Consider the following 25253-nt stretch of genomic DNA (forward strand, 5'->3'; position numbering starts at 1 on the left):
AGTGTCTGTTTTGTTTTTTTGTTTTTTTCTAATTGTGTCAAGGTCTCGCTGCCTAGGCTGCAGTGCAGTGGCACAATCTCTGCCTACTGCAACCTCTGCCTCCTGGGCTCAAGCAGTTCTCCCACCTCAGTCTCCCAAGTAGCTGGGACTACAGGCATGCACCACCACAGTCAGCTATTTTTTTTTTTTTTTTTTTTTTTGTGATGGAGTTTTGCTCTTGTTGGCCAGGCTGGAGTGCAGTGGTGCAATCTTGGCTCGTTGCAACCTCCGCCTCCTGGGTTCAAGTGATTCTCCTGCCTCAGCCTCCTGAGTAGCTGGGATTACAGGCATGCTTCACCACGCCCAGCTAATTTTGTATTTTTAGTAGAGACGGGGTTTCTCCACATTGGTCAGGCTGGTCTCGAACTTCCGACCTCAGGTGATCCACCCGCCTTGGCCTCCCAAAGTGCTGGGATTACAGGCATCAGCCACTGCGCCCGGCCCACACTTAGCTAAGTTTTATTTTTTATTTATATTTTTGTAGAGACAGAGGCTCACTTTGTCGCCCAGGCTGGAGTGCTGGAGTGCAGTGGCGCGATCTCAGCTCACTGCAACGTCTGCCTCTCGAGTTCAAGCAATTCTCCTGCCTCAGCCTCATGAGTAGCTGGGACTACAGGTGCACGCTGCCACGCCTGGCTAATTTCTTTTGTATTTTAGTAGGGACAGGGTTTCACCATGTTGCCCAGGCTGGTCTCGAACTCCTGAGCTCAGGCAATCAGCCCGCCTCAGCCTCCCAAAGTGCTAGGATTATAGGCATGGGCCACCGCGCCCGGCCACACTCAGCTAATTTTTAAGGTGTTTTTGTAGAGGTAGGCTCTCAGATTTTCAATTTTGAGAAATTTCAACCTAAAATAATTTAAACATACTCTCATTTGAGCTTGATGCTCATAAAAGTAAATACTCGGCCGGTGTGGTGACTCATGCCTATAATACCAGCACTTTGGGAGGCCGAGGCAGGCAGATCATGAGGTCAGGAGATCAAAACCATCCTGGCTAATGTGGTGAAACCCCGTCTCTACTAAAGGTACAAAAAATTAGCCGGGCGTGGTGGCAGGCGCCTATAGTCCCAGCTACTCAGGAGGCTGAGGCAGGAGAATGGCATGAACCCGGGGGCAGAGCTTGCAGTGAGCCAAGATCTCGCCACTGCTGAGCAACAGAGTGAGACTCCATCTCAAAAAAAAAAAAAAAAAAAAAAAAAAAAAAAAAAAAAAAAAAAAAAAAAAAAAAAAAAAAAAAAAACCAGGCACGGTGGCTCACGCCTGTAATCCCAGCACTTTGGGAGGCCGAGGCCGGCAGATCATGAGGTCAGGAGATCCAGACCATCCTGGCTAACACAGTGAAACCCCGTCTCTACTAAAAATACAAAAAGTTAGCTGGGTGTGGTGGCGGGCACTTGTAGTCCTAGCTACTTGGGAGGCTGAGGCAGGAGAATGGTGTGAACCCGGGAGGTGGAGCTTGCAGTGAGCCAAGATCGTGCCACTGCACTCTAGCCTGGGCGACAGAGCAAGACTCCATCTCAAAAAAAAAAAAAAAAAAAAAAAAGAAAATATGTAAATACTGCTATGTTTTACTGTTTTAGACCATCTGCCATTTCAATGTACTATGGTAAGTGTCACTTTTTCTAAAAGTGGGTGGGGGGATTAACCTTGCACTCCTGTGGTTGTTTTTCCCATTGCAGGTAGAGTTGGCTTTGTGGGACACAGCTGGGCAGGAAGATTATGATCGCCTGAGGCCCCTCTCCTACCCAGATACCGATGTTATACTGATGTGTTTTTCCATCGACAGTCCTGATAGTTTAGGTGAGTGGCCCTGCACCCTGATGTTTATCACTGCCTGTGTAGCTAGTTGGCATCTGGTTTCTGGGCATCAAGTGGCTGAAAAGCAGACATGAACTTCAGAGAAGCAATCATCATCAGTGGCCGGAGTCCTGGAGTTTGGGATTGTAGAGCGTGGGCCTTGGGTCCCTTTCAGCCTAGGTCTCCTGTGGCTACTGTATTTAAAATGTATCCACCTAGGTAGGGCACGGTGGCTCACACCTATAATCCCCGCACTTTGGGAGGCCCAGACGGATGGATCACCTGAGGGTCAGGAGTTTGAGACCAGCCTGGCCAACATGGTGAAACCCCGTCTTTACTAAAAGTACAAAAAAATTAGCCAGGCATGGTGGTGCACGCCTGTAGTCCCAGGTACTTGGGAGGCCAAGGCAGGAGAATCGTTTGAACCTGGTAGGCAGAGATTGCAGTGAGCCGAGATTATGGCACTGCGTTCCAGACTGAGCGACAGAGCAAGACTCTATCTCAAAAATAATTATTATTATTATTACTAAATAATATTAAATGTTATTTAAAAATCTAACTGCCTTGTAAACTAGATGAATTCCAAATACAAAAATCAGTAAACTAAGGCTGGTGCAGTGGCTGACACCTGTAATCCTAGCACTTTGGGAGGCCAAGGCTGGCAGATCACCTGAGGTCAGAAGTTTGAGACCAGCCTAGGCAACATGGTGAACCCCTGTCACTACTAAAATACAAAAGTTAGCTGGGTGTGGTGGCATGCACCTGTAATCCCAGCTATTCCAGGGGCTGAGGCAGGAGAATCATTTGAGCCTGGGAAGCGGAAGTTGCAGTGAGCCAAGATCGTGCCACTGCACTGCAGACTCCATCTCCCCCCCAAAAAAAAAGCAAACTAGATGAGTTCCAAATGTAAAGCCATCTCTTTTGGGGAGAGACTGTTCTTTTTTGGTTGCTGTCTTAGCCTTTTTCTGAAGTGTCTTAGCTGATAGAAGATTGAATGTGATCATTTCATTAGCCTAAACACAGCCACATAATTCAGAAGTCAGTAAGTCAGTATTCTTTTTTTTTTTTTTTTTGAGACAGAGTCTCGCTGCCGCCCAGGCTGGAGTGCAGTGGCGCCATCTTGGCTCACTGCAGGCTCTGCCCCCCGGGGTTCACGCCATTCTCCTGCCTCAGCCTCCTGAGTAGCTGGGACTACAGGCGCCCGCCACCTCGCCTGGCTAATTTTTTGTATTTTTAGTAGAGACGGGGTTTCACTGTGTTAGCCAGGATGGTCTCGATCTCCTGACCTTGTGATCCGCCCGCCTTGGCCTCCCAAAGTGCTGGGATTACAGGCGTGAGCCACCACGCCCGGCCCTTTTTTTTTTTTGAGAGGGAGTCTTGCTCTGTCTCCCAGGCTGGATTGCAGTGGCTTGATCTTGGCTCACTGCAAGCTCCGCCTCCTGGGTTGACACCATTCTCCTGCCTCAGCCACCTGAGTAGCTGGGACTACAGGGGCCTGCCACCACACCGGCTAATTTTTTGTATTTTTTAGTAGAGATGAGGTTTCACCATGTTAGCCAGGATGATCTTGATTTCCTGACCTCGTGATCCACCTGCCTCGACCTCCCAAAGTGGTGGGATTACAGGCGTGAGCCACTGCGCCCGACCCAGAAGTCAGTATTCTTTAGAAAAAGGCTGAAGAATGCTGACCTGACATTCTGTGAAACCAGGCTTGAAAAAACTTGCTTTCAGTTTGTGCTGAAGATGATGAGGTATCTATTAATAAACTTGTGCTGCAGCCCTCCCTGTCACGACAGGGCAGCAGGTGGGTCAAAGATGTTGTCATCATTACCACGAACAGCCTTTGACCTCGGGTTGCGTTAGTGTTAGAGTGATTGTGTTGTTATGGTTGTCCACACCTTAATGATGATAACTGGGGTTGCTCCAATACATTGAGCCACTTGTTTAAGGTCATGCTGGCCCAAGGAGCCGAGCTAAGATTGAGTCCTCTGTGCAGTATGTCCCAGGACAGAGTAAGAGCACGTATTCCATGCCATTGGTTCACTTAGATCATTTTCAGCAGTTGTGATTGATTGATTGATTGATTGATTTAGAGGCAGGGTCTCGCTCTATTGCCCAGGCTAGAGTGCAGTGGCACAGTCTCGGCTCACTGCAACCTCTGCCTTCCAGGTTCAAGCAATTCTCCTGTCTCAGCCTCCCGAGTAGCTTGGACTACAGGCATATGCCCCCACACCTGGCTACTTTTTGTATTTTTAGTAGAGACTGGGTTTCTCCGTGTTGGCCACGCTTATCTTGAACTTCTGACCTCTGGTGATCCACCCACCTTGGCCTCCCAAAGTGCTGGGATTACAGGTGTGAGCCACCGCACCCAGCCTAGTTTTGGTTTTCAGACTAATACGACTTCCTTTTGTGAAGCTGCTGGAAGGCCCTGGAGGCTGGGCGGAGCTTTAGGCCACAGAGAAAATTTGAGCTAGTTGACACTCTCCAATCAGATACACACATAAATAACTTCACCTAGATCCTATCGGAATGAGAAGGACTGTGTGCCTTTGCCCTCGTTATCTAGGGTATAATTCTTGAGGGAAAAAACTGCCTCCAGAGCAAAACATTTTGTCTCTTCAGTCTCACTCTTTTCTTTTTGAGACAGGGTCTCCCTTTCTTGCCCAGTCTTGAGTGCAGTTGGATGATTCAGCTTACTGCTGCCTCGACCTCCTGGGCTCAAACAATCCTCCATCTCAGTCCCCCCCAGTAGTTGGGACTACAGGCACAAACTGCTGTGCTTGGTTAATTTTTATATTTTTTAGGCCGGGCATGGTGGCTCACGCCTGTAATCCCAGCACTTCGGGAGGCTGAGGTAGGCAGATCACCTGAGGTCAGGAGTTCGAGACCAGCCTGGCCAACATGGTGAAATCCCATCTCTACTAAAAATACAAAAATTAGCTGGGCGCGGTGGCTCATGCCTGTAATCCCAGCTAGTTGGGAGGCGGAGGCAGGAGAATCACTTGAACCCGGGAGGTGGAGGTTGCAGTGAACTGAGATCGTGCCATTGCGCTCCAGCCTGGGCAACAAGAGCAAAACTCTTCTCAAAAAAAAAAAAATATATATATATATTTTTGTAGACATGGGGTTTTGCAGCCAAGCGTGGTGACTCACATACCTGTAACCCCAGCACTTTGGGAGGCCGAGCCGGGCAGATCACTTGAGGCCAGGAGTCTGGGACCAGCCTGGCCAACGTGACAAAACCCCATCTCTACTAAAAATACAAAAATCAGCCGGGCATGGTGGTGCGAGCCTGTAATTCCAGCTACTTGGGAGGCTGAGGCAAGAGAAAATCACTTGAACCCAGGAGGCAGAGGTTGCTGTGAGTCGAGATTGCACCACTGCACTCCAGCCTGGGTGACAGAGTGAGACTATCTCAAAAAAAAAAAAAAAAAAAGAGAGAGAGATGGGGTTTCTCTATGTTGGCCCAAGTTGGTCTTGAACTCCTGGCCTCAAGTCATCTTCCCACACCTTGGCCTCCCAAAGTGCTGGGATTACAGGTGTGAGCCATCCTGCTCAGCTTATTTTTGTTTGTTTTGGTTTGGTTTAGATAGTCTTGCCTTGTTGCCCAGGCTGGAGTACAATGGCACAATCTCAGCTCACTGCAACCTCCTCCTCCCGGGTTCAAGCGTTTCTCCTACCTCAGCCTCCCGAGTAGCTGGGATTACAGGCGTGTGCCACCACGCCTGGCTAATTTTTTTTGTATTTTTAGTAGAGGTGGGGTTTCACCACATTGGCCAGGGTAGTCTTGAGTTCCTGACCTCAGGCAATCCCAAAGTGCTGGGATTACAGGCGTGAGCCACTGCACCCAGCCACCAGTTTATTTTCTTTTTATTTATATGGTATACTCCTATTTAATAGCTCTTTATTTTGTTGATACAGACATTTGACTTCTGATGACACATGTTAGTGAGGCAAACTACTGGTGGGATTCTGCCGACTCCCTAGTCAAGATAACTGAGAACTTTTAAATGGCCCATAACAAAATCAAGCTAGGTCAGTCAGCTCAGAAAAAGGGCCCCACCTATCTATTAAACTCTCCTGCAATGATAACTGGTCAGAGTGCAGCATTCTCCACCATCCAGACCCTATCCCCAGGTGTGCATCAGAGAGGAGACCAATTTGCCTATTCACTTTCTACTGTGGCTCTCTTCTCTAGGTCATGCCCTCTGTGGGAGGGGCCAGAAGGAAACAAGTCATGACTATAGTATAAAAAAGGAAGAGGTTGAAAGCCAAAGACCTCCTTTGAGACCCAGAGATACTGTTTTTATTTATTTATTTTATTTACTTTTTTGGAGATGGAGTCTTGCTCTGTTGCCAGGCTGGAGTGCAGTGGTGCGATCTCAGCTCACTGTGACGTCCGCCTCCCAGGGTCAAGCGATTCTCTTGCCTCAGCCTCCCAAGTACCTGGGACTACAGGCATGTGCCACCACGCCCAGCTAATTTTTGTATTTTTAGTAGAGACGGGGTTTCGTCATGTTGGCCAGGATAGTCTCGATCTCTTGACCTCGTGATCTACCTGCCTTGGCCTTCCAAAGTGCTGGGATTACAGGCGTGAGCCACTGCACCCAGCCTAAGCTTTTAAATTAATATATAGACCAGGCACACAGTGGTTCACATCTATAATCCCAGAGCTTTGAGAGGCCGAGGTGGGAGGATCACTTGAGCTCAAGAGCGAGCTTGAGACCAGTCTGATCAACATAGTGAGACCCTATGTCTACTGTGGGCAAGATTTTATTTTCTGACTCCTGATGTAGATAAAGATTTCTTTTCTCTATCTAGTTCTCTGGAATTCCCAAAGTCCCCCTGTGAGAAACCCTACTGTAAATCCGTGTAATGTGCCCTGATATGATCACATTACTTTGGGGCTGGGAGAGATTACACGTGATCAACATACTGAATTAAACATTTAAAATTAAGTTTGGGCCAGGTGCGGTGACTCATGACTGTAATCTTAGCACTTTGGGAGGCCAAGGCTGGCGGATCACCTGAGGTCAGGAGTTTGAGACCAGCCTGGCCAACATAGTGAAATCCCGTCGCTACTAAAAATACAAAACTTAGCCAAGTGTGGTGGCATGTACCTGTAATCCCAGCTACTGAGGAGGCTGAGGCAGGAGAATTGCTTGAACCTGGGAGGCAGAGGTTGCAGTGAGCCGAGATCGCATCACTGCACTCCAGCCTAGGTGACAGAGTGAGACTCTGTCTCAAAAAAAAAAACAAATAGATAAAGTTTGAAAATTTATTCATCAAAAGTGACGAGTCAATTTATTCAAATTCAATGTACCTCAAACTCCAGGAAGGGGGTAGACTATTGGTATAATTTCACATATTCAGGAAATAACTACAGCACTTACTAATAGAACATCTATTCTAGGCCAGGCACTGTGGCTCACACCTGTAATCCCAGCACTTTGGGAGACCAAGGTGGGTGGATCCTGAGGTCAGGAGTTCAAGACCAGCCTGGCCAACATGGTGAAGCTCTGTCTCTACTAAAAATACAAAAAAATCATCCGGACGTGGTGGCGGATGCCTGTAATCCCACCTACTCGGGAGGCTGAGGCAGGAGAAGTGCTTGAACCTGGGAGGCAGAGGTTGTAGTGAGCTGAGATCGTGCCACTGCACTCCAGCCTGGGCGACAGAGCAAGATTCCATCTCAAAAAAAAAAAAAAAAAAAACTTCTGTTCTAGATGAGGGAAGACAGAATAGGCTCCCCTCAATGCCCCCAAAAAAGTAAATCAGAAAATAACAACAGTAAACCCAGTAACAGTAAATATTACAAATAACATTTGTAGAGGTGGGTCATGGTTGTATGCTGTTTTATTTTTATTTTTGTTTTTTTGAGACAGACTTTCTCTCGCTCTTGTCACGCAGGCTGGAGTGCAATGGTGCAATCTTGGCTCACTGCACTCCACCTCCCAGGTTCAAGCACTTCTCCTGCCTCAGCCTCCCAACTAGCTGGGATTACAGGCATGCACCACCACGCCCGACTAATTTTTGTATTATTAGTAGAGACAGGGTTTCAACATGTTGGCCAGACTGGTCTCGAACTCCTGATCCACCTGCCTCGGCCTCCCAAAGTGCTGAGATGACAGGCCTGATGAGCCACTGTGCCTGGCCTATTTATTTTATTTATTTATTTATGTTTTTGAGACAGAGTCTCGCTCTGTCACCCAGGCTGGAGGGCAGTGGCACGATCTTGGCTCACTGCAACCTCCACCTCCCTGGTTCAAGGAATTTCCCTGCCTCAGCCTTCCTGGTAGCTGGGATTCCAGGCGTGCACCACCATGCCCAGTTAATTTTTTTGTTTTGTTTTGTTGTTTTTGAGACGGAGTTTCGCTCTTGTTGCCCAGGCTGGAGTGCAATGGCACTATCTCGGCTCACCGCAACCTCCGCCTCCCCGGTTCAAGCAATTCTCCAGCCTCAGCCTCCCGAGTAGCTGGGATTGCAGGCATGCGCCACCACGCCCAGCTAATTTTGTATTTTTAATAGAGACGGGGTTTTTCCATGTTGGTTATGCTGGTCTCCAACTCCCGACCTGAGGTGATCCACCCGCCCCAGCCTTCCACAGTGCTGGGATTATAGGCGTGAGCCACTGCGCCTGGCAATCTTTTTGTATTTTTAATAGAGATTGGGTTTCACCATGTTGGCCAGACTGGTCTCAAACTCCTGACCTAAGGCGATCCACCTGCCTCGGCCTCCCAAAGTTTTGGGATTATAGACGTGAGCCACTGTGCCCAGCCTATTTATTTGTTTTTAAGAGGTGAAGTCTCACTTTGTCACCCTGGCTGGAGTGCAGTGGTAGCGTGATCATAGCTCACTGCTACCTTGAATCCTGGGCTTCAGTGATCCTCCCACCTTAGCCTCCCAAGTAGGTGGGAATGTGGGCACATGTACCACTGTAAACTGCTAAGTTTTTGTATGTTTTTGTGGAGATGGGTTTTTTATTTTTTTGATACAGAGTCTCACTCTGTTGCCCAGGCTGGAGTGAGTGTAGTGTGGTGATCTCGACTCATCACAACCTCCACTTCCTGGGTTCAAGTGATTCTCCTGCCTCAGCCTCCCAAGTAGCTGGGACTACAGGTGTGCGCCACCGCACCCGGCTAATTTTTGTAATTTTAGTAGAGATAAGGTTTCGCCATGTTGGCTAGGCTGGTCTCGAACACCTGACCTCTGGTGATCCACCCACCTCAGCCTCCCAAAGTGCTGGGATTATAGGCATGAGCCACCACGCTGGCTGGAGATGGGGTTTGGCCATGTTGCACAGGCTGTTCTTGAGCTCCTAGGCCCAAGCTGTCTACTTGCCTCAGCCTCTCAAAAGTGCTGGGATTACCAGTGCGAGTCACCACACCCAGCCTCTTTTGGTTATTTTCAAAAGTCACTTTTTTTTTTTTTTTTTTTTTTTTTTGAGACGGAGTCTTGCTCTGTCGCCCAGGAGTGCAGTGGCGCGATCTCAGCTCACGGCAAGCTCTGCCTCCCGGGCTCACCCCATTCTCCTGCTTCAGCCTCCAGAATAGCTGGGACTACAGGCGCCTACCACCACACCCGGCTAATTTTTTTGTATTTTTAGTAGAGACGGGGTTTCACTGTGTTAGCCGGGATGGTCTCGATCTCCTGACCTCATGATCCGCCCACCTCGCTTCCCAAAGTGCTGGGATTACAGATGTGAGCCACCACTCCTGACCAAAAGTCACTCTTGAGCCATTTGAAATACCAGTAAACCCCATAGGGTAGAAGTTATGCTGACAGTCCATGAACAAGTTAGAGCATGTGGACTCTGGGTCAGCTGCTGCCCTAGAATGGGGACCCCCTTCTGTAAGCTATGTCAGAATCATCTACCAGCAGTGACAGATGTCCTGTAAAGTGTCTGCCTTTGTGGGGCAGGAAGTACCCCCCGTGAAACTACCTTGTGTTGTGGATCTTTTGCTCCTCCAGAGCCCTTACTCGGGCCCCACCTACAGAGATGCTCAGCACCACTCTCGGCTGGACTGAGAAAAAGCTGGTGGTTCTCTGTTTGAAGGAAAGGGATTATATTTCCCCTTTTTTATGGTTTTGAAACTAGTGGGTTTCGTTAAATGTCTAGCATTCTTCTGAAGCCACAAAGAAAGTGTCTCTGCAGTTTCACTGAGGTTCTTGGAAAGTCTTCAAGATAGAATTGTATGTATCCCCAAATTCTCCACATTTTTCTTTCAGAAAACATCCCAGAAAAGTGGACCCCGGAAGTCAAGCATTTCTGTCCCAACGTGCCCATCATCCTGGTTGGGAATAAGAAGGATCTTCGGAATGATGAGCACACAAGGCGGGAGCTAGCCAAGATGAAGCAGGCATGATCTGGGGCAGGACTGTCTTGTAGTATTCTTGAACTAGGGCCCCAAGTTTGGAGGTTTGGGGAGCCCAGCAGGAACCTTCACAGGCCAGGTTGTTTTAGAGGCTCAGAAGCCCCTCTGTGGCCCTCTGTCCCTTATTAATTGGGATAAGATAGTTCACTAGTCCTGTGAGATGGAATTTTTTTTATGAGGTAGTGCTATGCCCATAAGGACTGCTGGCCTGAGAATGAACCATTTCATCAGTAGCTAGTAGTCAGTGGCTCTAGATGTAGGAACTTTTTTTTTTTGATACGGAGTCTCATTCTGTCACCCATGCTGGAGTGCAGTGGTGCAATCTCAGGTCACTGTAACCTCCGCCTCCGGGGTTCAAGCGATTCTTCTGCCTCAGACTCCCGAGTAGCTGGGACTACAGGCGCCCTCCACCATGCCTGGCTAATTTTTTTTTTTTTTTTTTTTAAAGTATAGATGGGGTCTCACCCTGTTGGCCAGGCTGGTCTTGAACTCCTGACCTCGAGTAATCTGCCCGCTTTTGCCTCCCAAAGTGTGGGGATTACAGTTGTGAGCCACTGTGCCCGGCCTCTGTTAGACTCTTATTTTTATTTCTTGAGACACAGTTTTGCTTTTGTCACCCAGGCTGGAGTGCAGTGGTGCTATCTCGGCTCGCCGCAACCTCAGCCTCCCAGGTTTAAGCAATTCTCCTGCCTCAGCTTCCCAAGTAGCTGGGATTACAGGCATGTGCCACCACGCCTGGCTAATTTTTGTATTTTTAGTAGAGATGGGTTTTCTCCATGTTGGTCAGGCTGGTCTCAAACTCTTTTTTTTTTTTTTTTTGAAACGGAGTCTCGCTCTGTCGCCCAGGCTGGAGTGCAGTGGCGCAATCTCGGCTCACTGCAAGCTCCGCCTCCCGGGTTCACGCCATTCTCCTGCCTCAGCCTCTCCAAGTAGCTGGGACTACAGGTGCCCGCCACCACGCCTGGCTAATTTTTTGTATTTTTAGTAGAGACGGGGTTTCACCGTGGTCTCGATCTCCTGACCTTGTGATCCGCCCGCCTTGGCCTCCCAAAGTGCTGGGATTACAGTTGTGAGCGACCACACCCAGCCCTGTTAAGACTCTTGATTGCCTTCCCTAGCTATTACTTTGGTACATGTGAGGCCAAAGATAAATTAGTGGCAACTGAAAGATAAGGAAATCATGAAGGCTGGGAGTCCAGATAGAAAGTCCTAATGCCTTCCCTCTCCCCCACTCCCAATGCCTTTTTATTTTTATTTTTATTTTTTTTATTTATTTTATTTTATTTTATTTTATTTTTTGAGACAGTCTTGCTCTGTCCCCCAGGCTGGAGTGCAGTGGCTCAGTCTCAGCTCACTGCAAGCTCCACCTCCCGGGTTCACACCATTCTCCTGCCTCAGCCTCCCGAGTAGCTCGGACTACAGGCGCCTGCCACCACGCCCGGCTAATTTTTTTTTTTTTTTTTTTTGTATTTTTAGTAGAGACGGGGTTTCACCGTCTCTATCTCGATCTCCTGACCTCGTGATCCACCCGCCTCGGCCTCCCAAAGTGCTGGGATTACAAGCGTGAGCCACCGTGCCCGGCCCTAATGCCTTTTTAAAAGTGATGATGGATGTGGCATCTTGGCCTCTCAGAAACCAGCTGGCCTAATGGCAGGGCTTCCTTACTGGAGGAGAAGCATTGAGATCTTCAACCTAAGTTCTCTTACTCAGGTTTCTCTGTCTGAATGTCAAGGGTAGGCTCTATTTCCTTCAGGGCATTTAGTTCTGGATTGGTAGCTTGAGTAATTTTGCTCTTGATTGACTCCTTAACCTTCCAGGGCTCCTCTGACCTCTTCCCTCTTTCTACTTCCCAGTGAATACCATGTTTATTGGAGATTTTATGTTTGGTAGGGGTTAGTTACCATATGTCAGTTTTAAAATTTCATAAGTTTAGCAGTTTTTTTTTTTTTTGAGACGGAGTCTCACTCTGTCACCAGGCTGGAGTGCTGTGGCACAATCTTGGATCACTGCAACCTCCGCCTCCCAGGTTTAAGCAATTCCCCTGCCTCAGCCTCCTGAGTAGCTGGGGTTACAGGCGCCCACCACCACACCCAGCTGATTTTTTGTATTTTGGTAAAGAGGGGTTTCACCATGTTGGCCAGGATGGTCTTGATCTCCTAAACTCGTGATCCGCACAGCTCAGCCTCCCAAAGTGCTGGGATTACAGGTGTGAGCCGCCACACCTGGCCAAGTTTAACAGCTTTTGAAAGTCTTTTTTTTTTAGTCTGGGTACAGTGGCTCATGCCTGTATCCCAGCACTTTGGGAGGCCGAGGTGGGCAGATCACTTGGTCAGGAGTTCGAGACCAGCCTGGCCAAAATGGTGAAACCCCATCTCTACTAAAAAATTAGTTGGGCGTGGTGGTGGGCACCTGTAGTCGCAGCTACTCGGGAGGCTGAGGCGGGAGAATCGCTTGAACCCAGGAGGTGGAGGTTGCAGTGAGCTGAGATCATGCCATTGCACTCCAGCCTGGGCGACTGACAAGAGCAAAACTGTCTCAAAAAAAGAAAAAAAAATCTTTTAGCTGAATTTGAATATTCTTTACTTACTATATGTATGCGACACTATTAGCTAAAAGGACTATTTTTTTCTCTTTGCTAGGAGCCGGTGAAACCTGAAGAAGGCAGAGATATGGCAAACAGGATTGGCGCTTTTGGGTACATGGAGTGTTCAGCAAAGACCAAAGATGGAGTGAGAGAGGTTTTTGAAATGGCTACGAGAGCTGCTCTGCAAGCTAGACGTGGGAAGAAAAAATCTGGGTGCCTTGTCTTGTGAAACCTTGCTGCAAGCACAGCCCTTATGCGGTTAATTTTGAAGTGCTGTTTATTAATCTTAGTGTGTGATTACTGGCCTTTTTCATTTATCTATAATTTACCTAAGATTACAAATCAGAAGTCATCTTGCTACCAGTATTTAGAAGCCAACTATGATTATTAATGATGTCCAACCCGTCTGGCCCACCAGGGTCCTTTTGACACTGCTCTAACAGCCCTCCTCTGCACTCCCACCTGACACACCAGGCGCTAATTCAAGGAATTTCTTAACTTCTTGCTTCTTTCTAGAAAGAGAAACAGTTGGTAACTTTTGTGAATTAGGCTGTAACTACTTTATAACTAACATGTCCTGCCTATTATTTGTCAGCTGCAAGGTACTCTGGTGAGTCACCACTTCAGGGCTTTACTCCTTGACAGATTTTGTTGGCATAGCTCTGGGGTGGGTAGTTTTTTGAAAATGGGCTTGCGGCCGGGCGCCGTGGCTCACGCTTGTAATCCCAGCACTTTGGGAGGCCGAGGCGGGTGGATCACGAGGTCAGGAGATCGAGACCACGGTGAAACCCCGTCTCTACTAAAAATACAAAAAATTAGCCGGGCGTGGTGACGGGCGCCTGTAGTCCCAGCTACTCGGAGAGGCTGAGGCAGGAGAATGGCGTGAACCCGGGAGGCGGAGCTTGCAGTGAGCCGAGATCGCGCCACTGCACTCCAGCCTAGGCGACGGAGCGAGACTCCGTCTCAAAAAAAAAATAAAAAAGAAAATGGGCTCAACCAGAAAAGCCCAAGTTCATGCAGCTGTGGCAGAGTTACAGTTCTGTGGTTTCATGTTAGTTACCTTATAGTTACTGTGTAATTAGTGCCACTTAATGTATGTTACCAAAAATAAATATATCTACCCCAGACTAGATGTAGTATTTTTTGTATAATTGGATTTCCTAATACTGATATTTGTCATCCCCAAAGAAAGTGTATTGGTTTTTTAAAAAGGAAAGTGTATTTGGAAATAAAGTCAGATGGAAAATTCATTTTTTAAATTCCCGTTTTGTCACTTTTTCTGATAAAAGATGGCCATATTACCCCTTTTCGGCCCCATGTATCTCAGTACCCCTATCTGGAGCTGGGCTAAGTAAATAGGAATTGGTTTCACGCCTGAGGCAATTAGACACTTTGGAAGGTGGCATAACCTGTCTCACCTGGACTTCAGCGTCTGGCTCTAATTCACAGTGCTCTTTTCTCCTCACTGTATCCAGGTTCCCTCCCAGAGGAGCCACCAGTTCTCATGGGTGGCACTCAGTCTTCTCTCCAGCTGACTAAACTTTTTTTCTGTACCAGTTAATTTTTCCAACTACTAATAGAATAAAGGCAGTTTTCTAAACTTCCTGTATCCTGTTGTTTGTGTTGCTGTCTCCAGGGCTGGGGGCAGGAGGATGCAAGGACTTCCTGGCCTAGCTCACCCTGGAGAGGCTTGTTGAGGGTGCAAAAGACTAGCTTGTGCCCCACCTCCCTCCCACCCAGCAGCTAATCTGGTCCCGCCCAACAACACGGAAGTGATTACCCTGTACCGCATTCTAGTTCAGATTTGGGGGTAGGGTGAATGCAGCCTACTGAGGAGGCCAGTGAGGGAGGACTCGGGCCGCGTTTCCTTGGCCCTGGCGAGCTACTGGGCTCCACTTCAGGAGGCTGGGGCAGAGCTTCCAGGACTCTGCCCTGTTAGAAAACCCGCATGAGGGCGGTGCCGCTTTGGAGACAGGGAGGAGGGAGACCGGAAGCCTAGATCCCTCTGGCTGTCCCCTGCACTGCTGGTAACATGGCACAGGAGAGGAGGGCTGTTTGTGTATGGGCAGCTCCTGCAGCTGCTGCCGTCGCCCACCAGCCTCCTATGCCAAACCACACATCCTAATTGAGGAACCTCTGAGAAAAAACGGAGCCCTCGAGGGCCCCAGCCCTTGGAAGGGTAACCTGGACCGCTGCCGCCTGGTTGCCTGGGCCAGAGCAGACATGCCCGCGGCTCCTCCCCGATTGGGAGGAGCACGCGTCCCGCTCGGGCGCACTCTCCAGCCTTTTCCCGGCTGAGTAGGAGCCGAGCCCTCCGGGTAGGGCGGGGACCGGATGAGGTGGGACCCTCCGGTACAGAAAACTGCTTGCGCCACGTGACCCGCCGCCGGCCAGTTAAAAGGAGGCGCCTCCTGGCATCCCCTCACAGTGCTTGTTCGGGGTACTCCGCTGGCTTGGACAGTTGCGCCATGTGTGCTGCTCGGCTAGCGGCGGCGGCGCCTCAGTCGGTGTACGCCTTCTCGGCGCGCCCGCTGACCGGCGGGGAGCCCGTGAGCCTGGGCTCCCTGCGGGGCAAGATACTACTTATCGAGAATGTGGCGTCCCTCTGAGGCACCACGGTCCGGGACTACACCCAGATGAACGAGCTGCAGCGGCGCCTCGGGCCCCGGGGCCTGGTGGTGCTCGGCTTCCCGTGCAACCAGTTTGGGCATCAGGTGCGCCGGGCGGGTGGGGCGGGGGCGGACGTGCAGTGGTGGCTGGGGGCGCTGGCGGTGTGCTGGTGGGTGCCGTAGGCTCCATGCGCGGAGAGTCTAGCTACCCTCTCGCTTCCTTTCTGTTGCTCGTAGCTGCTGAAATTCCTGTCCGCCCTTGGGATTGCGCATGGAGGGCAAAATCCCGGTGACTCATAGAAAAACTCCCTTGTTTGTGGTTAGAACGTTTCCCTCCCCTTCTTGACCCCGGGTCCTAGCTGCCCTTCTCTCCCGTAGGAGAACGCCAAGAACGAAGAGATTCTGAATTCCCTCAAGTACGTCCGACCTGGTGGTGGGTTCGAGCCCAACTTCATGCTCTTCGAGAAGTGCGAGGTGAACGGTGCGGGGGCGCACCCTCTCTTCGCCTTCCTGCGGGAGGCCCTGCCAGCCCCCAGCGACGACGCCACTGCACTTATGACCGACCCCAAGCTCATCACCTGGTCTCCGGTGTGTCGCAACGATGTTGCCTGGAACTTTGAGAAGTTCCTGGTGGGCCCTGACGGTGTGCCCCTACGCAGGTACAGCCGCCGCTTCCAGACCATTGACATCGAGCCTGACATCGAAGCCCTGCTCTCTCAAGGGCCCAGCTGTGCCTAGGGCGCCCCTCCTACCCCGCTGCTTCGCAGTTGCAGCGCTGCTCTCTGGGGGGTTTTCATCTATGAGGGTGTTTCCTTTAAACCTACAAGGGAGGAACACTTGATCTTTCAGAAAATACCCCCTCGAGATGGGCGCTGGTCCTGTCCATCCCAGTCTCTGCCAGACCAAGGCGAGTTTCCCCACTAATAAAGTGCCGGGTGTCAGCAGAACTGTGTGTATGTCCTGTGTCATTGTCATTTGGGGATACTTTTTCTAACCTCATTGTCGTAGTGGTGGGAACTTAATCCTCCTTCCCTTATCCTAGCCAAGTCTGAACTTTCTGTCCTTTTGTCTGCAGCGTGTAGGATCCACTCTTTCCTTTGTGGGAAGTCTGGCTCCTGGCCTGCATTTCTGCCTTCACCAGAACATGCAAAGGGCCATCCCAAGACCCAGTTAAAACAAAGTCCTTACTTCAAAAAAGACACAAGGCAAGGATTGACTGCCTAACTCAAATAATAGACTTCTGACTACTTGCTGCACACGGAAATGACTGTCACAAAATAACATGAGCCCCCACTCACGTTTGGAGTCATGGCCTCTCCAATTGTTAGGTCCACACAAGCCCATTTTGCACAGTTGGAAGCTCATGCAATGTTGTAAATTCTGTTATTTCGCTAGATCTTTCCATGTTGCTACCAAGTGCTTGTAACTGCTGTGATGCTGATCTTACAAGTTTCTGCCTCATGTGTTCAAGAGTGAGAAAACTACAATTTAACTGGCCCTTCTGACTATGCCCTGCCCAACACTTAAACGTGCAGTTGCACATTCAGGCCCAGGATAAGGGCTTGTCTTTGAAGCCAGCTGCTGCTTCTCGGGCACCACTCAGGTCCAGCCTATCTGTTGACCCTGCTGCCAATAATCTTTAATTTTTTTTTTTTTTTTTTTTTTTTGAGACACAGTCTCGCTCTGTCGCCCAGGCTGGAGTGCAGTGGTGCAATCTCGGCTCACTGCAAGCTCTGCCTCCCGGGTTCACGCCATTCTCCTGCCTCAGCCTCCTGAGTAGCTGGGACTACAGGCGCCCGCCACCACGCCTGGCTAATTTTTTTCTACTTTTTAGTAGAGACGAGGTTTCACCGCGTTAGCCAGGATGGTCTCGATTCCCTGAGACCTCGTGATCCGCCCGCCTCGGCCTCCCAACGTGCTGGGATTACAGGCATGAGCGGCAATAATCTTTCAAGACAGATTTGGAGCCATTTCCTAACGCAGTGCAGGGGACTGCAGGGCCTGGGTGTAGCTTCCACTTGTGCAAACAGGTACCCAGAGACATGGTAGTGCTGTTCATCCAGCTGACTGTGGACCAGAGGTTCTGGAGTCCCAGCATTTGTGTTCAAATTCGTGACTCAAGGTCCTTATGTCTGAACTAACTCTCAAGGACTTTTCCTCTTGCCCTAAGCAGCGATCTTTGCTGCTGCTTTCCCCTTTTGTCTGCCCTTAGGTCACTAAGGATTGTAGGGCCTTCTGGACCTGCTCTGGCTCCATCCTGAGAACTGAACAGGCCCACCTCCCTCTGGTTCTCTCTGCCCCAGCCTTTGAGTCCCCCTTGAGGTGACCCAGGCAGAACTATCAGCTTCCCCTTTGGACCTCACTCTACCTGTGTTGTTCCTTGGAACTCTCAGGAGTCTCATACTCTGTTGCCCAGGCCGGGGTGCAGTGGCATGATCTCAGCTCACTGCAGCCTCCACTTCCCAAGTTTAAGCGATTCTCCTGCCTCAGCCTCCCCAGTGGCTGGGATTACAGGTGCCTGCCACCATGCCTGGCTACTTTTCATATTTTTAGTAGAGACGGGGTTTCACCATGTTGGCCAGGCTGGTCTCGAACTCCTGACCTCAGGTGATCTGCCCGCCTAGGCCTTCCAAAGTGCTGGGATTACAGGCGTGAGCCACTGCGCCCTGCCAGAGTAGAATGTTATTATATTAATAGACCAATATTTGTGATGAATATCATATGCCGGGCCCTGTGGGCCCTGAGATGGCTAGCCCCTGTACCCCTCCTAGACTGTTAACTTTTGGGGAAGAAGATTAGTCATTCACAAATGCAATCAAGACTCCTGAGTGGCCAGTCATGGACGCTCACACCTATAATCCCTGCATTTTATCATCCCAAGTAATCCAAGGAGGGCAGGTCACTTGAGGCTAGGAGTTGGAGACCAGCCTGACCAACATGGTGAAACCCCTGTCTCTACCAAAATTACAAAAATTAGCCACGTGTGGTGTCGGGCGCCTGTAATCCCAGCTACTTGGGAGGCTGAGGCAGGGAGAATTGCCTGAACCTGGGAGGTGGAGGTTGCAGTGAGCCGAGATCATGCACTTTAGCCTGGGCAACACAGCGAGACTCTTTCTCAAAAAAAAAAAAAAAAATCCACTCAAATGGTACCAAGGCTTTTTGACATTTGTAGACTTCAAATCTGATTCCTGGAATGGAGAATAGCAACATGTAAATCTGGGTAGACCCAGATTACCTGTGACCCCTAATGTCCTACATGTCTCTTCCCCAAAAGCACTTTGCTCCCTTATTCATTCATAATCCAGTCCTGTGCCATGTGCTCTGCCAGGTTCCTGAAGAAGTCAGAAGGACAGTATATAATTAGCAAAAAAGCATGTTTTGTGCTTTGAGAATAGGAAAAAAAGACAAGAATAAAATTGGGCACCTTACGCTAGTTAAAAAAAAAGAATAAATAAGAGAACCAGGCCCAGTAGGGAGGCTCATGCATGCCTCCTGGAAAACGTGACAGTGAGGCTGGGTGTGGTGGCTCACACCTGTGATCCCAGCACTTTGGGAGGCCGAGGTGGGCGGATGGCTTGATGGCTTGAGGTCAGGAGTTTGAGATGAGCCTGGCCAACATGGTGAAACCACGTCTCTATTAAAAATATGATAATTAGCTGGGCGTGGTGGCGGGCGCCTGTAATCCCAGCTACTCAAGAGTCTGAAGTAGGAGAATTGCTTGAAGCCGGGAGGCGGAGTTTGCAGTGAGCCGAGATGGTATCACTGCACTCCAGCCTGGGCGACAGAACGAGACTCCATCTCAAAAAAAAAAAAAAAAAAATAGCTGGGCGCGGTGGCTCATGCCTGTAATCCCAGCACTTTGGGAGGCCGAGGCGGGCGGATCACGAGGTCAGAAGATCGAGACCATCCTGGCTAACACGGTGAAACCCTATCTCCACTAAAAATACAAAAAATTAGCCGGGCGTGGTGGCGGGCACCTGTAGTCCCAGCTACTCAGGAGACTGAGGCAGGAGAATGGTGTGAACCTGGGAGGCGGAGCTTGCAGTGAGCCGAGATTGCGCCACTGCACTCCAGCCTGGGTGACAGAGCGAGACTCCCTCTCAGAGAAAAAAAAAAAAAAAATTGAGACTGAAAAGAAGTCAAGAAGCAGTTGGTTAAGGAATAAGCTGATGGCGGGTGGGGAGGCAGGGAGTATAGTGTGTGAGATCCTGAGATGGGAAGTTGGCATTATTGACTGAGTCGGCAACAGGTGGAGCAGGTTTTGGGGGTAGGTGGATGTGTTCAGATTCAGATATATTGCATTAGACATGCAGACAGAGGTATCTGGGGCAGGCAGTTACAAGAGGCGCAGAAGAAGAGACTGTTTAAAGGCAATGGTCTAGCCACGGGAGCAGTAGCCACTGGAGAGGATGAGGTCACGTGGGGAAAGTGGCAAGAAAAAGATTAGGGCACCTGGGCCTGAGGCCTATAGATTCACAATCCTTCCAGATTAGATAGCAGAGAGAAATAGCTGGGGAGGAACAAGGCTGGAGCAAGGAGCCAAGGGAAGGGACAGTTCCTAAAGAATAGTTAGCTGGAACCCATGCTTCTGGACCACCTGCAGTCTCAGGGGGCAGCTGGAACCAAAGCTAGAAAGCCATGTGTCTAGGAGGTACCAGGTCCTATTCTAGGAGATGAATATATAGTGCCCAGGAGTCACCCAGCTACTTATGAAAATATATGTTCCATGACCCACCTCCAGAGACGCTGAAGTGGAAAGTCTAGGGACCTAGGGTCCTACTCAGTGTTCTCCAGCTGGACCTGTGAGAAGAGACATCCCACTTCAACTTTCCCCTTTCCTGTACAGGGTCAATGTGGCCTAGGCCACACTCTCTGGTTAGGCTACAGGATGGGAACACAGAACTTTCCAAAAAATTCTAACTTCTCTCCAGGATGCCTGGTGATTCACCCCTCCTTGCCCCATGCCACCCCCACCATCTCAGTTTATGCCTTGGACTACCAGTGAAGGGAACTTTTTTTGGTTTCCCCTGAAATTACTCAGCTTCAGTAAAGGGAACTTCTGAACTCCCAGTATGCCTGATCCTGGCTGGAGAACATTCCTCCTCAGACTTTAAGCTGTATGCCTCCTCTCTCAACTAGAAGTCATTTCTTTTTTTTTTTTTTTTTTTTTTTGAGAGGGAGTCTCGCTCTATTGCCCAGGCTGGAATGCAGTGGCGCAATCTTGGCTCATTCCAACCTGTCTCCTGGGTTCAAGCGATTCTCCTGCCTCAGCCTCCCGAGTACCTGAGACTACAGGCGCCCGCCACAATACCCAGGTAAATTTTTTGTATTTTTAGTAGAGGCAGGGTTTCACCATGTTGGCCAGGCTGGTCTTGAACTCCTGACTTCAAATGATCTACCCACCTGGGCCTCCCAAAGTGCTGGGATTACAGGCATGAGCCACCATGCCTGGCCAGTCCTTTCTAACTCTCTCTTCTCCAGGAAGTTTCAGAGTAAAGCCAGTTAAGACTTCACTGTCTTCCCCCAACACACACAGACACACTCTCACACATACACATTCTTTTCGTTCAACCATGCAACTGCTACTGCTCTGACCGATACCCACCCCACCCCATTGTGAATCAGCAGCTCAAACGAACAAGTAAAAGAGTAGAAATGACATTCAGCCTGTGTGAAGTCCTGGCTTTAAAAGCAGAAATGGCTGCAGAGCATTGCTTGCACAGAAAACACATACAGCATTTAGGCCACTGACCTAGGTTCAGAAACTTCCATTTCAGCAGTTCTTGCAGAAGGGCTGCTTTTGGGTTTTTTTTTCAAACATTAAATCTGATAAAATTAGGTCAGGCATTTCTTGCACAATTAGCAGTTGATCAAATGACTTCCTAGGCCGGGCGCGGTAGCTCACGCTTGTAATCCCAGCACTTTGGGAGGCCGAGGGGGGCGGATCACAAGGTCAGGAGATCGAGACCATGGTGAAACCCCGTCACTACTAAAAATACAAAAAATTAGCTGGGCGTGGTGGCGGGCGCCTGTAGTCCCAGCTACTCGGAGAGGCTGAGGCAGGAGAATGGCATGAACCCAGGAGGCGGAGCTTGCAGTGAGCTGAGATTGCGCCACTGCACTCCAGCCTGGGCGACAGAGCGAGACTCTGTCTCAAAAAAAAAAAAAAAAAAAAAAAGACTTCCTTATTCTGACTCAATGTAGTCCTAAAAACAACATTTATTTTTTTTTTTTTTTTTTGAGACAGAGTCTCGCTGTCTCCCAGGCTGGAGTGCAGTGGCGCGGTCTCGGCTCACTGCAGGCTCCGCCCCCCGGGGGTTCCCGCCATTCTCCTGCCTCAGCCTCAGCCTCCGTAGTAGCTGGGACTACAGGCGCTCGCCACGTCGCCCGGCTAATTTTTTTGTATTTTTAGTAGAGACGGGGTTTCACTGTGTTAGCCAGGATGGTCTCGATCTCCTGACCTCGTGATCCGCCCGCCTCGGCCTCCCAGAGTGCTGGGATTACAGGCGTGAGCCACCGCGCCCGGCCTTAAAAACAACATTTAAAACAAGTTTATTTTCAGGCTCGATGCAGTGGCTCACACCTATAATCCAAGCACTTTGGGAGGCTAAGGTGGGCAGATTGTTTGAGCTCAGGAGTTTGAGAACAGCCTGGGCAACATGGCGAAACACTGTTTCTACAAAAAAATACTGGCCAGGCGAGGTGGCTCGTGCTTGTAATCCCAGCACTTTGAGAGGAAAAGGCGGGTGGATCACGAGGTCAGGAGTCCGGCCAATATGATGAAACCCCGTCTCTACTAAAAACACAAAAATTAGCTGGGCGTGGTGGCGCGCGCCTGTAGTCCCAGCTGCCCCAGAGGCTGAGGCAGGAGAATCGCTTGAACCTGGGAGGCGGAGGTTGCAGTGAGCTGAGATTGGGCCACTGCACTCCAGCCTGGGTGACAGGGCAAGACTCTGTCTCAAAAAAAAAAAAAAAAAAAAAAGAGCCAAACTTGATGGCACATGACTGTGGTCCCAGCCAGCTACTTGGGCAGCTGAGGTCAGAACATTGCTTAAGCCCAGGAGATCGAGGCTGCACTGAGCCATGATTGCGCCACTGTACTCCAGCCTGGGAGACAGAATGAGACCCTGTCTCAAAATAAATAAAACAAGTTTATTTTCAGAAAAGCATTCCTGGCCTGATAAGTCTAATAAATCTCTTACATTTTAACTTTTGGATAAGATAGAGTAAAAAGTACTGGCTAAAGATTTCCCCAAGGGGCCAGGCATGGTTGCATGCACCTGTAGTCCCATCTACTCAGGAGGCTGAGGTGGGGGAATCACTTGAGCCCAGAGAGTCAAGGCTGCAGTGAACTGAGATTGTGCCACTTCACTCCAGCCTGCGCGACTCCAGCCTGGGCTGTCTCAAAACAAACAAACAAACAAACAAAAAACCCCCCAAAAAACCAACCTGGCCAACATGGTCAAACCTTGTCTCTACCAAAAAATACAAAAATTAGCCGAGTGTGAGGTGGGCAGATCATGTGAGGTCAGGAGTTTGAGACCAGCCTGGCCAACATGGTCAAACCCCATCTCTACTAAGAATACAAAAATTAGCTGGGTATAGTGGTGTGCTCCTGTAGTCCCAGCTACTTGGGAGGCTGAGGTAGGAGAATTGCTTGAACCTGGGAGATGGAGGTTACAGAAGCCAAGATTGTGCCACTGCACTCCAGCCTAGGCAACAGAGTGAGACTCCATCTCAAAAACAAAAACAAAATTAGCCAGACATGGTGGCATGTGCCTGTAGTCCCAGCTACTTGGGAGGCTGAGGTGGGTGACTCGCTTGAACCCAGGAGGCGGAGGTTGCAGTGAGCTGAGATCGTGCCACTGCCCTCCAGCCTGGGCATCAGAGAGAGACCCTGTCTCAAAAAACAAAATTTTTTCTTTCCCAAGAAAACACAGCATGAGTTTATTTTTATTTTTATTATTTTTATTTTTTTGAGACGGAGTCTTGCTATGTCGCCCAGGCTGGAGTGCAGTGGCGCCATCTCGGCTCACTGCAAGCTCCACCTCCTGGGTTCACGCCATTCTCCTGCCTCATCCTCCTGAGTAGCTGGGACTGCAGGCGCTCGCCACCAGACCGGCTAATTTTTTGTATTTTTAGTAGAGATGGGGTTTCACCATGTTAGCCAGGATGGTCTCGGTCTCCTGAGCTCGTGATCCGCTTGCCTCTGCCTCCCAAAGTGCTGGGATTACAGGCATGAGCCACCGCGCCCAGCCAACAGCATGGGTTTATAAAGAGCAGGGCATGATCCCTATCAGAGTACTCTGAATTGACATGTTTTTGTTACTGCACTCACCAAGTAAGCGGGAAGAGTATGCATTCACATACAGGTGTGACACACCTGGGCCGGCACTAAAATAAAGCCCAGCTCCAGCCAGCCACATAAATTAATGGGTATCTGCCTCACATCAGACACTGACTGATTGGGAGCTGAGGGGGACAAATGTCAGAAGTCCTTGTCCAAGGAATGAGGTCTCATAGGCCTTGGCCCTGAAATGGTTTAATTCTCACTGCCTCTCAGAGAGGCTTTGTACAGAGACATTGCTGATCTCTACTCAACAGCCATTCCCAAGTCCTTCCTCCTGGCTGGCTGGCAGAATCTACTTTCCTGCTGTAAAAATAGGGGCAGATGACCTAATCTTGGCTACAAAGAGATTCAGAGGCTCCTGGGAAAGCCCCCATGATCCCAGGAAAGAGGATCCTGTTTCCTCTCTCCCTTCTCACTGGTGGGTGTTGTTGAGGGTACCCAAAATTCTGGGAGCAAGGCAGCCACATTGGAGCTTTGAAGGCAAAGAACTAGAAGGCCCCAGAGAAACAAACTGATGTCTTTCAGCTTTGACCTTCCCAAGAACTCAACTCCAGACGTGTCATGTGAAAAAACAAGAACCACCAAATGGGTGGGCCAATTGCTGCTGGGGATTCTGTTAGTTGCATCTAGAAGCATTGAGACTGACATGACATGACAGTGGTGTGTTGGGCAGGGGTGCTAGGCAACTTGTTGCCCCTAACTGGCTGGCAGAATATTTTCCTAGCCAGCCTTACCTGTTGTAAATGTAAGAGCAGGTGACCTGATTTTGGCTGTGAAGAGACGCAGAGGCTCCTGGGAGACCCACTTTTAGTGCCCCTCACAGGTCCAGTGTAATTGTGGCCCTCAAGACCAGTAGAGAAGACCACAAAGCAAGCCCACTTGATCCAAATTCCTAGCAGCATTTTTCTAGCAGCATTCAGGAACAAATGTAGCTTACCCTCAGTGGTGTCCTACAGTTCTGAAGACCACCTGGCTTCATAGGGAAGCAAGTAAAGGGAATCTAAATCTCCCTGCAGCAGAATACCCCAGTTACCTTTGTCCCCAGCACGTGACTGTGTGTGTGTGTGCATGTACAAGTGAATGAATCTAAAGTCCAGGTCTCAGGCCAGGTACAGTGGCTCACGCCTGTAATCCCAGCACTTTGGGAGGCCGAAGCGCGTGGATCACCTGAAATAAGGAGTTCAAGACCAGTCTGGACAACATCTAACATGGCGAAACCACGTATCTTTTTCTTTTCTTTTTTTTTTTTTTGGAGTTTTGCTCTTGTTGTACAGGCTGGAGTGCAGTGGTGTGATCTCGGCTCATTGCAACCTCTGCCTCCCGGGTTCAAGTGATTCTCCTGACTCAGGCTCCTGAGTAGCTGGGATTACAGGCACGTGCCACCATGCCTGGCTAATTTTTTGTATTTTTAGTAGAGATGGAATTTCACCATGTTGGCCAGGCTGGTCTTGAACTCCTGACCTCAGGTGATCCACTGGCCTCGGCCTCCCAAAGTTACAG

General features: G+C 49.6%; 2 protein-coding genes across 5 annotated transcripts in view; both read left to right on the forward strand.

Annotated features, from left to right (window-relative positions):
- RHOA (ras homolog family member A) overlaps positions 1–13160 on the forward strand; it is a 57850-nt gene extending 44690 nt beyond the window's left edge. For both annotated transcript variants that reach the window (XM_030811776.1, XM_030811777.1), the window contains 3 exons: positions 1718–1838; positions 10065–10195; positions 12850–13160. In XM_030811776.1, coding sequence (XP_030667636.1) covers positions 1718–1838; positions 10065–10195; positions 12850–13023 — 426 coding nt within the window. In that variant the 3' untranslated portion in view covers positions 13024–13160. The remainder of the gene's footprint in view (positions 1–1717; positions 1839–10064; positions 10196–12849) is intronic.
- Positions 13161–14818: 1658 nt separating this feature from the next.
- On the forward strand, positions 14819–16350 carry GPX1 (glutathione peroxidase 1). Of its 3 annotated transcripts, none has more exons than XM_003257059.4 (2): positions 14819–15508; positions 15782–16350. In XM_003257059.4, the coding sequence occupies exons 1-2, from the start codon at positions 15263–15265 to the stop codon at positions 16139–16141; spliced, it is 606 nt and encodes a 201-aa protein (XP_003257107.3). In that variant the 5' UTR covers positions 14819–15262; the 3' UTR covers positions 16142–16350. The 3 variants fall into 3 exon arrangements, with proteins under 3 accessions (XP_003257107.3, XP_030667638.1, XP_030667639.1); XM_030811778.1 differs by having other exon boundaries at positions 15763–16023; XM_030811779.1 differs by lacking the exon at positions 15782–16350 and adding an exon at positions 15641–15718.
- The last annotated feature ends 8903 nt before the right edge of the window (positions 16351–25253 follow it).

The sequence above is a fragment of the Nomascus leucogenys genome, chromosome 4 (assembly GCF_006542625.1).
Source record: "Nomascus leucogenys isolate Asia chromosome 4, Asia_NLE_v1, whole genome shotgun sequence".
Taxonomy (NCBI): domain Eukaryota; kingdom Metazoa; phylum Chordata; class Mammalia; order Primates; family Hylobatidae; genus Nomascus; species Nomascus leucogenys.